This window comes from Schistocerca piceifrons, chromosome 9 (assembly GCF_021461385.2).
Source record: "Schistocerca piceifrons isolate TAMUIC-IGC-003096 chromosome 9, iqSchPice1.1, whole genome shotgun sequence".
Classification (NCBI taxonomy): domain Eukaryota; kingdom Metazoa; phylum Arthropoda; class Insecta; order Orthoptera; family Acrididae; genus Schistocerca; species Schistocerca piceifrons.
The window spans coordinates 115115455-115127678 of NC_060146.1; the positions used below are offsets into that span (position 1 = coordinate 115115455).

The 12224-nt window shown below is 48.2% G+C and overlaps 1 protein-coding gene across 1 annotated transcript in view; it reads right to left on the reverse strand.

The window, feature by feature from the left end:
* Window positions 1–12224, reverse strand: part of LOC124717395 (protein sprint) — a 305335-nt gene that overhangs the window by 103525 nt on the left and 189586 nt on the right. The window contains exon 4 of the mRNA XM_047244247.1: window positions 47–250. Coding sequence (XP_047100203.1) covers window positions 47–250 — 204 coding nt within the window. The remainder of the gene's footprint in view (window positions 1–46; window positions 251–12224) is intronic.

Sequence of the window (12224 nt, forward strand, 5' to 3'; positions counted from 1 at the left end):
ACTGAAATGGAATGAGTGATAGGGCGAGAGTGAGCAGAGCACGGACCCCCTCCTCCTTGCCCTGCAGCAGGTGGAAGGCGCCGGCGCGCTGGATGCCGGGCAGGAACCAGACGGGGTGCGTGCGGATGAGGCGCTCCACCAGCCCGATGTCGCACGCCGCCGCCTCCTCGTCCGCCTCGCCGTCGCACTCGTCCGTCTCGTCCAGCTCGTGCGACACGGAGCCCTCACACGACGAGCCCGACGCCGACTCCTGCAATTTAGAGCGACACATTTTTGCACGGTTGCGTTTATTTTGCCACAAAACAGTACAATCGGGTGATAGTAAAGTAGGAACAATACAAAGAATACAAAACGTACACAACTGCAACATGCAAAGGCAGCGTTGCCAGAGTCTGTAAATCGGGGAGTACCAGGGAATTTCAAACACATCTGGGAAATTTGAAAAAAAGAAAGAAACACTGGAAATATTTCGTTTTTGGAATGATAATTAAGTCAAGACCTTAAGCTGTCGACAGGCGTTGATATACATCAACGGGCACAGTTGAAAATGTGTACCCCGACCGAGACTCGAACCCGGAACCTCCTGCTTATATGGGAGACACTCTATCCATTTTTTTTAATCTCATTTTGTTCGCTTTCGTTCGTCGCATCTGCTCGGGGAGGACGTCGTAAGACACCCTTTTAAGGTCATTGTTGATCGATTAACTCAGTTTTTTTTTATTACAGAGGGCATCTAAGCCTCGGATCAAACACGCTGAGCTACCGTGCAGGCATGAAATGATGATGAAAGACACACACCCAGTCATCACGAGGCAGAGAAAAACCTTGACCCCGCGGGAAGCGAGAACGCTACCGCAAGGCCACGAGCTGCGGACTCCATCCGAGCCACCAAGGGCACAGAGGACAGTGCGACTGCAGAGATTTATCCCTTCCACGCTCCCCGTGAGACCCACATTCCCAACTTAATGTCCACACACTACATTCGTTGTGCCCTTCCCCATTACACTCATTATTCGCGGCATACAATCTTACCGAGTCCCGTAAGAGTTCGGGCAATGCGTGTGCATCCAGCACAGAAGAAGGAGGTCAATGTGCGCTTACCGTTAACTATATATGATGATGTATATCAACGCCTGTCGACAACTTAGAGTCTTGATTTAATCATCATTTCATTCTACTACAGTTGCATGGTCACCGATGGTATATGTTCCTTCGCGCATGTCCGACAGAACAGATCTTGTTGTTGTGGACTTCAGTACAGAGACTGGTTTGATGCAGCTCTCCATGCTAATCTATTCTGTGCAAGCTCCTTCATCTCCCAGTACTTACTGCAACCTACATCCTTCTGAATCTGTTCAGTGTATTCATTTCTTGGTATCCCTCTACGATTTTTACCCTTCACGCTGGCCTCCAATACTGAATTGGTGATCCCTTGATGCCTCAGAACATGTCCTACCAACCGATCCCTTCTTCTTGTCAAATTATGCCACAAACTCCCCAATTCTATTCAATACCTCCTCATATGTGATCTACCCATCTAATCTTCAGCATTCTTCTGTAGCACAACATTTCGAAAGCTTCTATTCTCTTCTTGTCCAAACTATTTATCGTCCATGTTTCGCTCCCATACATGGCTACACTCCATACAAATACTTTCAGAAACGACTTCCTGACAAATCTATACTCGATGTTAACAAATTTCTCTTCTTCAGAAACGCTGTCCTTGCCATTGCCAGTCTACATTTTATATCCTCTCTACGTCGACCATCATCAGTTATTTTGCTCCCGAAATAGCAAAACTCCTTTACTACTTTAAGCATCTCATTTCCTAATCTAATTCCTCAGCATCACCCGAGTTAATTCGACTACATTCCATTATCCTCGTTTTCTTTTGTTGATGTTCATCTTATATTCAGATACCATCTTCATATACATATCGTTTTTGTCTCAGTAGATGAAATGGTTTGTTTGCGGTGGCTGTGCGCAGCTGAGTACGTGCGCCGCTTCCCCACTCCCTCATTATTACTGCTTCTCCACTTTCTACCACTCCTCTCAACTAGCAGTCAGTGCTGCCACCACATCTTGCCACTAACCTAGAAGCTGCCGACGACAGACTGGAAGGCGCGAGGGGTGGTTTGTTTGGATCTGATTTTCGGAGAGATCGTTGACGCAGCGGCCGGAGATGGCGGTCATGTATGCGCGAGTTGTGTCTGAGTAACTTCAAATGGTTCAAATGGCTCCGAGCACTATAGGACTTAACTTCTGAGGTCATCAGTCCCCTAGAACTTAGAAGTACTTAAACCTAACTAACCTAAGGACATCACACAGAGTCATGCCCGAGGCAGGATTCGAACCTGCGACTGTAGCTGTCGCGCGGTTCCAGACTGTAGCGCCTAGAACCGCTCGGCCACTCCTGCCGGCGTCTGAGTAACTGTGTGGATGTGCGTATGCTCTTGTTTTCTGACAAAGGATATGATCGAGATTTGTGAGAGTGTGATTTTTCTTTGTGCGGCTCAGCAATCATCCTTACGACGAGTTGCTACCTATCCTCATTATTATTGATTCTCAGAATATCTGAAGAAGTTATCTGTCGCATGGATTGATCACCGCGGTCTCATTTCATCAACATGCTGTCTGTGGCTCGCGAACAGCTGGCTACACGAGTGGATTTCCGCGACGGGCCAAAACCGCCGGCAGTTTCTGTAGATACCTGTAATGGACCGAGGTTACCGATCTGAAGCCACTAAAGTACAGGCCCTGCCGGTTGGATCTAGTCTCACAGATCTGCCCGCAGGTCGGGTCTGTTAGTGTGTAGCGTAATGCAGCGGATTGTCGTGGTTTACTCATGGACCCAGGACTGCAGATCTCTTCAGCAGGTCATGGCTGATGAATTTCAGGAATTGCGACTGTCTTGCCGCAAGTACGTTGTGCAGTGTGGCGTTTTATAGACATAATATTTGTTCTATTACATTGTGGCGCTTCAAAGGTAGATTATTTGTTGGGAAGTGTGGACGATAAGAAGAAGAAAATTGTGGCAGTTTCTGGGGGTTTGTACTTATATACTTCTCGAAAGAAAAATCACACAATACCTGTAAAATGATATAACACAATGGGTAATAACCGACAATAACGAACATAGCAGAACCAACATGTCACGTACGGTCTTAGTTTACACAATATTCTTCCCCTGCTTATACACTTCTTTCAAGAGGCCTACTTTTTTCTCAGGTTACTTCTGAAATCAGTGAAGATATTTTAAATCTGTTTTGCGACTACAAGGAAATGCGTATTTTTGTCTCCAACTGTGTTCCGTTATACGTAATTCTGCAGGCTTTCGTGGCCGTTGTCACTGCTAGCAGTAGTGGACACCATAAGATCCTGATGAAGATCCCAGCAGAGGGGTCGAAACGGCGATCATTTTAATAGAAATATGACGTGGCCTAATAACCCAGAAGATTTTAACTTCAGTGTTTCGTTTTATTGAAATAGCATCAGTGGTCTTAATGAAACACATGTACCATTTGGCTTGCTTTCTCCAGCTAAAAACAGTTGATTACGACAGATGTTTATGTTAGTACTTACGATTTTTGCTCACATCAGGAAATGCCATCTGCTTGCATGCTTTATATATATCCTCGTTTGCACTATTGTTTCTTGTACCGTAGCTCCAAGGACAGGTTGTCAACTTACGTCTTAACTTACCCTCGAGATCTCAAAATTTGTCACGGAATAATCCTAAAACGTCGGGAAATCAGGTACATATCAGGGAATTTCACTTGGAGAAACTTGTGACAATCCTGATAACGGTAGAAAAAAAATGTTCTTTGTTTTACCGACTTAAGGGATTTGCACACACATTCTGACAACAGGTTAATATGCTTAGTAAGCTGTGTGACCACCTCTGGCGGCAATACCGGCATGACAAACGACGGGGCATGCTGTGAATGACGTCATCAATCTCATATTGAGGCAAAAACGCTCGTTCTTCCTGCAGCACTGCTCGCAAGTCTTGCGGAATGGATGATGGACGCTGATGTGGTGCAAACCGTCTCCCTAGTGCATCCCAGACGTGCTGTATGAGATTCAAATTGAAAGAGCGAGCAGGCCACGGCATGATGCGTGCAATATCTTCCATTTGCTGTTTCACAGCAACCACGCGTGCTGTACGAAGTCGAACATTATCGTACAGCAACACGAAGTGTGGGCCCAAACCACTTCGCAACAGCCGCATATGAGATCTCAAGATGTCACGACACCTGACCGCAGTTACACACTGCCGATTCAGCGGTACAATTTTGTGAAGAGGAGTAAGAATGGTCCACGCCGTTAGGGATCATCCTTGATATCTCTTTGCACAATAGTTGGGTCCCGAAATCGTGTTCCACGTGCCCTCAAGATGCGAATCCGTCGAGAATCACTCTCCAGACCAAATCTGGAGTCATTTATGAAAACAACATTCGCCCACTGTCCGACCGTTCAGGTGGCATGACAGCTCCACTCCAGACGTCCCCTTCTGTGAAGACGCGTCAGAGGTATACACACAGCAAGTCTCCGACAGTAAAGGCCACTCTGCCGAAGGCTTCAGCGAACCGTTTGCCTCTCTACGACACGTCCAGTGGATGCTGCGAGGTCACATGCCAGTTGCTGCGCGGTACTAAGGCGGTACCGTCGTGCCCCTGCAGCCCAATTAACGATTCTGTCTTTCTGATGTCACACGTGGTCGGCACCGCCCTGATCTTCCGAATACAGTTTCGATCTCTATAAACTGTCGCCACATCCCAAAAACAACAGAACGATTCACATTAAGCCATCGGGCCCTATCAGTTTGCGTCTGTCCTGCTCCCATTCTTCCCATGGCTTTCCACCGCAGAGTGTCCCTCTGTGATATACTGCAACGTCTGTGACTGTGTACACAACGGTTGTGGATGAGGAACTATCCGACTAACACTATCCCGTTTGGTAGGTGCCCTAACGTCATCGTTGGTGTGGTGGTCCGTTGACAACATTGCTATCTTCCGTGCAGGACACGAACGTACGACAAACAGGTATTTAGATGCCACTTCGCACCACCACCCAGCCCAGAAGCAAGCAGTATTCAACACTCTGTCTTCACGTGCCTTCCGTATCAGCGATGACAACTTGGAATCGGAGTTATTCAATCGACAGGGCTTTTAGGCGGAATATTTATAACGCTAATAAGAATGACGAGGAACCGCCTTCCCACCCCGTCAGGTTACCGTTCGTTTCTGGGGTCACTGACCGCATAAGTAGAATTTTAAAGAAAAATGGTATTCAGACATCTTTCTTTAGTCAAAACAAAGTAAAAGACTTTTTCCGACGGACAACGGATGTACCTGATTACCCCAACAATGCAGGCGTCTATCAACTGCCATGTGGCTACGGCAAAGTGTATATACGCGAAACGGGAAGAACTGTTAAAGAACTCATTAAGGAGCACGAACGGCACATGCGGCTAAAATAAAGTAGAAAATCGGCAGTAGCGGAACATCACGAGTACTGTGGCCCTGACATCGATTTTAATAACGTACGTGTACTGGCTAAAGAAACAAACATTTATAGAAGAAAGGTCCGAGAAGCTGTTGAAATTTCTAAGAATGCATCTAATTTCAATGGAGAGGATCGCTATAGGCTTCCGGCATCGTGGCTCCCCGCCATCAAGGAAGCGAATACGCGACCGCGGTGTGTGAGCGGCATAAACAACGCGCTGCAAGTCACCTCGGCGGACAATAATATTTTGGGTAAACATTCCCCCTCTCTTGCTCTGTCCGTTTCGAATCTAGCCACTGATGACGACCACCCAATAGCGGTAGCAGGCATTTCAACCAATAACCCTTCTCCAGCATAAGTGTGGAACAGTGCCTTTCTATCCAATGACGATGACCGTCAATAGTATCTACAGGAGATGGGCTACCAACGCCCCTCTTCTGTATCAGAGCGGGAATGTTAGCCTATGACTATGGCCCACCAATGGTAGCCATATGAATTTTAACCAATACTATCACTTCTCCAGTACCGCCAAAAACTCCCCCTTTATAAGTGGGCGCGACACTCGTCTCTGACCGTGTTCTAGCAGTAGTGGACACCAAAAGATCCTGAGGAAGATCCCAGCAGAGGGGTCGAAACGTCGAACATTTTAGAAGAAACATGACGCGGCCTAATAACCCAGAAGATTTTAACTTAAGTACGGACATCTGTTGACAGTTTGTATGATTATATCGTGAATTAGACTCCGGACAGGGAAATAATGGTTTGTTGCTTTAATTTTGGACACCCATGTGTTTAGTTCCACCTCCAGGCCGCTGTCCAAATTTGGCGGACACACACACACACACACACACACACACACACACACACACACACACACACACACACACCGCTGCGCACCGCGAAGGGAAGCACACTAACGTGGTATACGTCGACCGCCGTGGTTACTTTGACCACTCATGCACAAAAACTTTCACAGTTTTATGCTGCCTCTCAGTTGGCTGTTTAGTGTACACTTTTTCGTAGTAAACTTCCTTAGTATAGATGGCGCCATGTATCACCAATTTTCTTGCGCAACAGTTCACGGACCTGTAGCGACTTATAACTGTATACGAAAAAGTGTGTCAAAATCAGATCGTGCAAAATCCACTAGCATCACTTAGCAGCAAAATCATCGGTGTTTTCAACTATATCGTATACGCTGAGCTGACAAAAGTCGTGGAATACCTTCTATTACCGTGGCGGACCTCCGAATGCCCGGCCTGGTGCAGAAGCTCGACATGGCATGGACTCAACAAACCGTTCCAAGTAATACGCATAAATACTGCGTCATTCTGCCTCTGCAGCCACGCCGCGCGGGGTGGCGGCGCGGTTTGAGGCGGCATGTCACGGATCGCACGACCCCTCCCGCCGGAGGTTCGAGTCCTCCTCCGGGAATGAGTGTGTGTATTGCTCTTAGCATAAGTTAGCTTAAGTAGTGTGTAAGTCTAGGGACCGATGACCTCAGCAGTTTGGTCACTTAGGTATTCACACACATTTCATTTCTGCAGCCGCCTGTACTTTCCAGAATATTGCCGGCGCAGGATTTTGTGCGCGAACTGACCTCTCAATTATGTCCCAAAAACGTTTGATGAGATTCCTGTCGGGCGATCTGGGCGGCCAAAACATTCGCTCGGACTGTCCAGAATGTACTTCAAACCAGTCGCGAATAATTCTGGCCTGCAGACATGACAACTGTCATCCTAATAGATTTCATCATTGTTTGGGAACATGAAGTTCTTGAATAGCTGCTAACGGTCTCCGAGTCGCCGAACAGAACCGTTTCCAGCCAATGATCGGTTCTTTTGGACCAGAGGACCTCGCCCATTCCATGTAAACATAGCCTACACTACAATGGTGCCACCACCAGCTTGCACAGTGTATTGTTGACAATTTGAGTCCATGGCTTCGTGGGGTCTGCTTCACACTCGAACCCTACAATCAGCTCTCACCGGCTGAAATCAGGACATTTGACAACGTCCTGGTTCTCCAGTCGTCTAGGGTCCAACCGATATGATCATAAGCACAGGAGAGGGGCGGCAGGCGATGTCGTGCTGTTAGCAAAGGCACTTGCGACGGTCGTCTACTGCCATAGCCCATTAACGCCAAATTTCGCCGCCCAGTCATAATGCATATGTTCGACGTACGTCCCACATTGATTTATGCGATTATTTCAAGCAGTGTTGCTTGTCTGCTAGCACTGACAGCTCTACGCAAACGACACAGCTCTATGTCGTTAAGTGAAGGCCGTCGGCCATTGCGTTGTCCGTGGTGAGAGATAATGCCTAAAATTTGGTATCCAAGGCACACTACCTACACTGTGGATCTCGCAGTAGTGAATTCCCAAACAATTTCCGAAATGGCATGTCCCACGCATCTAGCTACACATACCATTCCACGTTCGAAGTCCGATAATTCGTGTTTTGTGGCTATAGTCGTGTCAGCAATCACCAGAGTAAAAATGACAGTTCCGCCAATGCACTGCCCTTTTATACCTCGTGTAAGCGATACTACCGCCATCTGTATATGTGTGAGCCGTAGTAAAATTTGCGGTTTTGAAGAGCGCGCCGCAGCGCGTTGTGTAAGCAGTCGCCGTTTCTGGCGGTGGCGCCGCTGTGGCAGTCGCAGCTTTGGTGTCTCCCTCTGGTGGGAAAGGGGAAAGATTGCCTGTTCACGTGCATTTAAGGGGCGTTATGAGCTCGTCAGGACCCCCCCCCCCCCCCTCCAGTGCACCTCTTGCAATATGCTGATGACACCGCATTCCTCGCCCTCGCTCCTACCCTCTAACGGTCCCAACGCCTTCTCCAGAATCACCTTGACCTTTTTGCTGCATGGTGTAACCAATGGCTCCTGAAACTAAATCCTTCCAAGACCCAGGCAATCATCGTAGGTCGTACCACTCGCTCCTTCCGGCTCCTGGATTTCTCCCTTACTGTCTGCGCACATCCTGTCCGTCTCACCCCCACCCTCACCTACCTTGGCCTCACCATTGACCGTCACCTCACCTGGATCCCTCATCTCCGATCCATCCAATCCAAAGCCCACAACCGCCTCCGCCTCCTCAAACTCCTCTCTGGCCGGACATGGGGGTTGCACCCCTCTACCATCCTCCACACCTACAAATCCTTAATCCGTCCCATCCTCTGTTATGCCAGTCCTGCCTGGATATCTGCCCCCCCCAAATTCTATCAGTCCCTCCAGATCCTTGAGCGTCATGCACTCCGCCTCGCCTTCCGTATCCGCCTCCCGTCCCCCACGCGGATCCTCTATGATCTCATTCCTTTCCCCCATCTGCTCCTCTTCCTCGAACATATCCGCATCCTCTACACCTCCCGCCGTCTTGAACCCCCTCACCCCCTGGTTGCTCCTCTCCTCTCCCATCCTTGCCCCCTGCCACGTCTTCACCGTTGTGTCCCCCCTACCCTCCATCTCTACACCCTCCATCTCCTTTCCCAAGGTGGCTTCCGTCAGCTCCCCCTCCCAGATGATGCCCTCTCTCCCTCCATTTATCCTTCCTATCAACTCTGATCCTCCCTCCCCCTCCTTTCCTCTGTCCTTTCCCTGGGCTCCCTCTTCCCCCCCCCCTTCCGTCCTGTTTCCTCCCCACTACAGCTCTCCCTACCTCCCTTCTCCCCCCCAGTCCTTTTGTATTCCCCTCCTCTGCCTACCCCCGTCCCTGTCGCGTCTGCCCCCTACCCCTCTTATGGGTCGTCATCCTCCATCAGCTCCTTTCCCGGTTCCCCCCCCCCCCTTCGCTTTTACTCTCCTTTCCCCCCTTTTTGTTTTCCCATCTCCTGTCCAGTTTCCCCCCACCAGCTCTCGACTGTGGTGTCACCTTTGCCGACTTTTTCGTGCTGTGTTCTAGTGCCTATTCAGTGTTGTGTTGCGAACAGAAACCATGCTGTCGCTGGGTGTGAATTTTATATACTTTGCGAACAGAATCCAGACTGTCGCCGTGTTTTTTTAACTGTCTATTGTTTTCCCTGTCTGCTCCGTATGTATTTTTATTCGCTTCATCATCCCTCTGTCGCTTGTTTTAATTTCCCCATTTTCTTTTCACCTTGTTACTCACTAAGTCCCCGATTTTATCGCCTGTTTTTTATTATTATTTATTCTCCTGCTCTTTGTCAGAAAATCTGTAGGCTGCAGAGCAGCGTCCTAAGCTGCTGCCAGCCCGCCCCCTTTGGGGGGAATTGAAATTCAATAAAGAAAAAAAAAAAAAAAAAAACTCGTCAGGGGGTCAGTGGGTTTCAGTCAGTCTGTCAGTCTGGGCGTCCAGTCAGTTGGTCAGCCAAGTTAGTCTGGGTCTGTCTCTCGTCCGCATTGGTGAGGCGGTTAGTGTCTGTCTGTCTGTCGTCCGGAGTGCCAGTATGTGTTAGGCCGCCAGTCTGCTCGGGTTTGCTGAGGCAATGGGCATTGGCGGTTGGATCGATCGGTTGGTCGGTCGCGCACTGAGACATAAGATGACGTGTCCGCCAGGAGAGTCGGCGCATGTGAGGTCGCCACGTGAGTCCGGTGGCTGCACCGTATAGCGGGGCGTAGTGGTTTAGCGACCGACACGAGAGCAACAGGAGCCAACCAACGACATCGGTCTGGCCGGGGCGAGCTGCGACGCCGTGAGACGGGAGATGGGCGCGCCTTCCTGTGTATGTTGAAGCTGCTGCCAGCGGACAGTTCGGGAGAGCGTTTTGGGGGTGCTGCGCCAGGTCTTTTTGCCAGAAATCGCAGTTATTAGAAGTTAAGTGATTAGTGATATGTTGTTTCAGTTACTTGTTAAATTCTGCTTGTGTTCTTGGTCAGTCTCTCGTCCCCAGATTGCTCGTCTGTCTCTCGTCCGCATTTGTTAGGCAGTTAGTGTCTGTCTGTCTGTCTGTCTGTCTGTCTGCCGTACGTTAATAGCTGCCTCTGTCATGTTTGTCAGATTCGGTGTGTTAGCGAATTTATTGCTTGAAGTGACGGCAGAATTCTTGAAATATGTTTTTATCTTGCCTATCATCTTGCGAGGTGGTATAAGTGTAATGTAGAGCATGTTGTACATTTTATGTAAGTCTGCATTTTCTGGGTTTTATTTAAATAGTTATTTTTATAAAGTTGCCACCCTTCCACCGTAAGAGTCCTTTTAAAAACAAATTGCACTTTCGGTGGCAAATATTTTCTTAGTTGAGTGTTGTACCATTTCCATCCATAGTTAATGTGTTTGTGTGAGTTGTTAAAATTTTTACTTTAAAGTAATCTGGTGTGTTGCACCAGTGTAGTTTTTCAGAGATCGTTGTGAGCGGCCGTGTTGAAATGGGGCGGAAGCTTCTCAGCCCGATGGCTCCTACTGTAAAAAAAATTTTTATTCTGCCTCTGAATAATTGTAACTTGATATTTAGAGGGTACTTTCTGACTGTAATTTTAAATCTGTTTTTTAAAAGGCTTTTAGGAATAAAATTCACATTTGTTAAATTGTGACTTGGTATTTCGAGTGTGCTTTTCTGCTTATAATTTTAAATCTGTTTTGAAAAAGCTTTTAGGAATAAATTTACATTTGGTAAAGGTAATTTTCCATCAGTTACTTCATGGCAACTACTTCCACGCTCACCTAGTGTGATTAAATGTGTCAATGTTCTTGATGAATCGCCAGCAAATAAAGTAATTCCAGAATGAGATTTTCACTCTGCAGCGGAGTGTGCGCTGATATGAAACTTCCTGGCAGATTAAAACTGTGTGCCCGACCGAGACTCGAACTTGGGACCTTTGCCTTTCGCGGGCAAGTGCTCTACCATCTGAGCTACCGAAGCACGACTCACGCCCGGTCCTCACAGTTTCTATAAAGTTTGGAAGGTAGGAGACGAGATACTGGCAGAAGTAAAGCTGTGAGCACCGGGCGAGAGTCGTGCTTCGGTAGCTAAGATGGTAGAGCACTTGCCCGCGAAAGGCAAAGGTCCCGAGTTCGAGTCTAGGTCGGGCATACAGTTTTAATCTGCCCGGTAGTTTCAAATTAAGTAATTCTTCAAAAAAAAAAAAAAATTTGAAAGTAATTTTATGGTTCAATGTGCATATCGCTATCCCATGACTTTTGCCTCTTCAGTGTGGAAGACACCATGACAGGTGAACATTATTTTTTGCCACTAGTTTTGCTTTTTGTCCAGTGGAATGAGGCCGAGGCCAACTGCAGATGTGGGCATAACGCTGAGCCCGCTGCGATGCGCTGGCTGCCTTGTAATCTACAGTCCGCTGGGGCTCTCCGGCACTGTGCGCTGTTACTGTCAGCATCAGTGTCGCTGTTAGTGCGATTGCTTCCGCCTTTTCACGGCCGGAACAAAAAAGCGTCGGAGTGCGCCCAGAGACGGCGACGCTGCGAGACGCTGTGCAGTCGTGACAAATGACTGCGCGGCGAACAATGGCGGCCAGATTATGACGGGGCTTTCTCATCACGGCGGCGGACACAATGGCGACGATGCCCACGCCAGCTCCAGCTTTTGTTTGGCAACATACGAGCTGCACTCGCCGTTTCCTGTTCCCCGGGCGTACACTTGCAGATTGCGGCCCATCCTCGCTGTCACAAGGGAAAGTTGACAGTTTAGAGGAAGGCGCAATTTTTGCAGTACAGTGGAAGCTCGTTTATAGCGTCTAACGGGGACTGTACGCCATCTGGATTATCGAAAATCCGGAGAATTTTGAATTTCAGAAAAAAA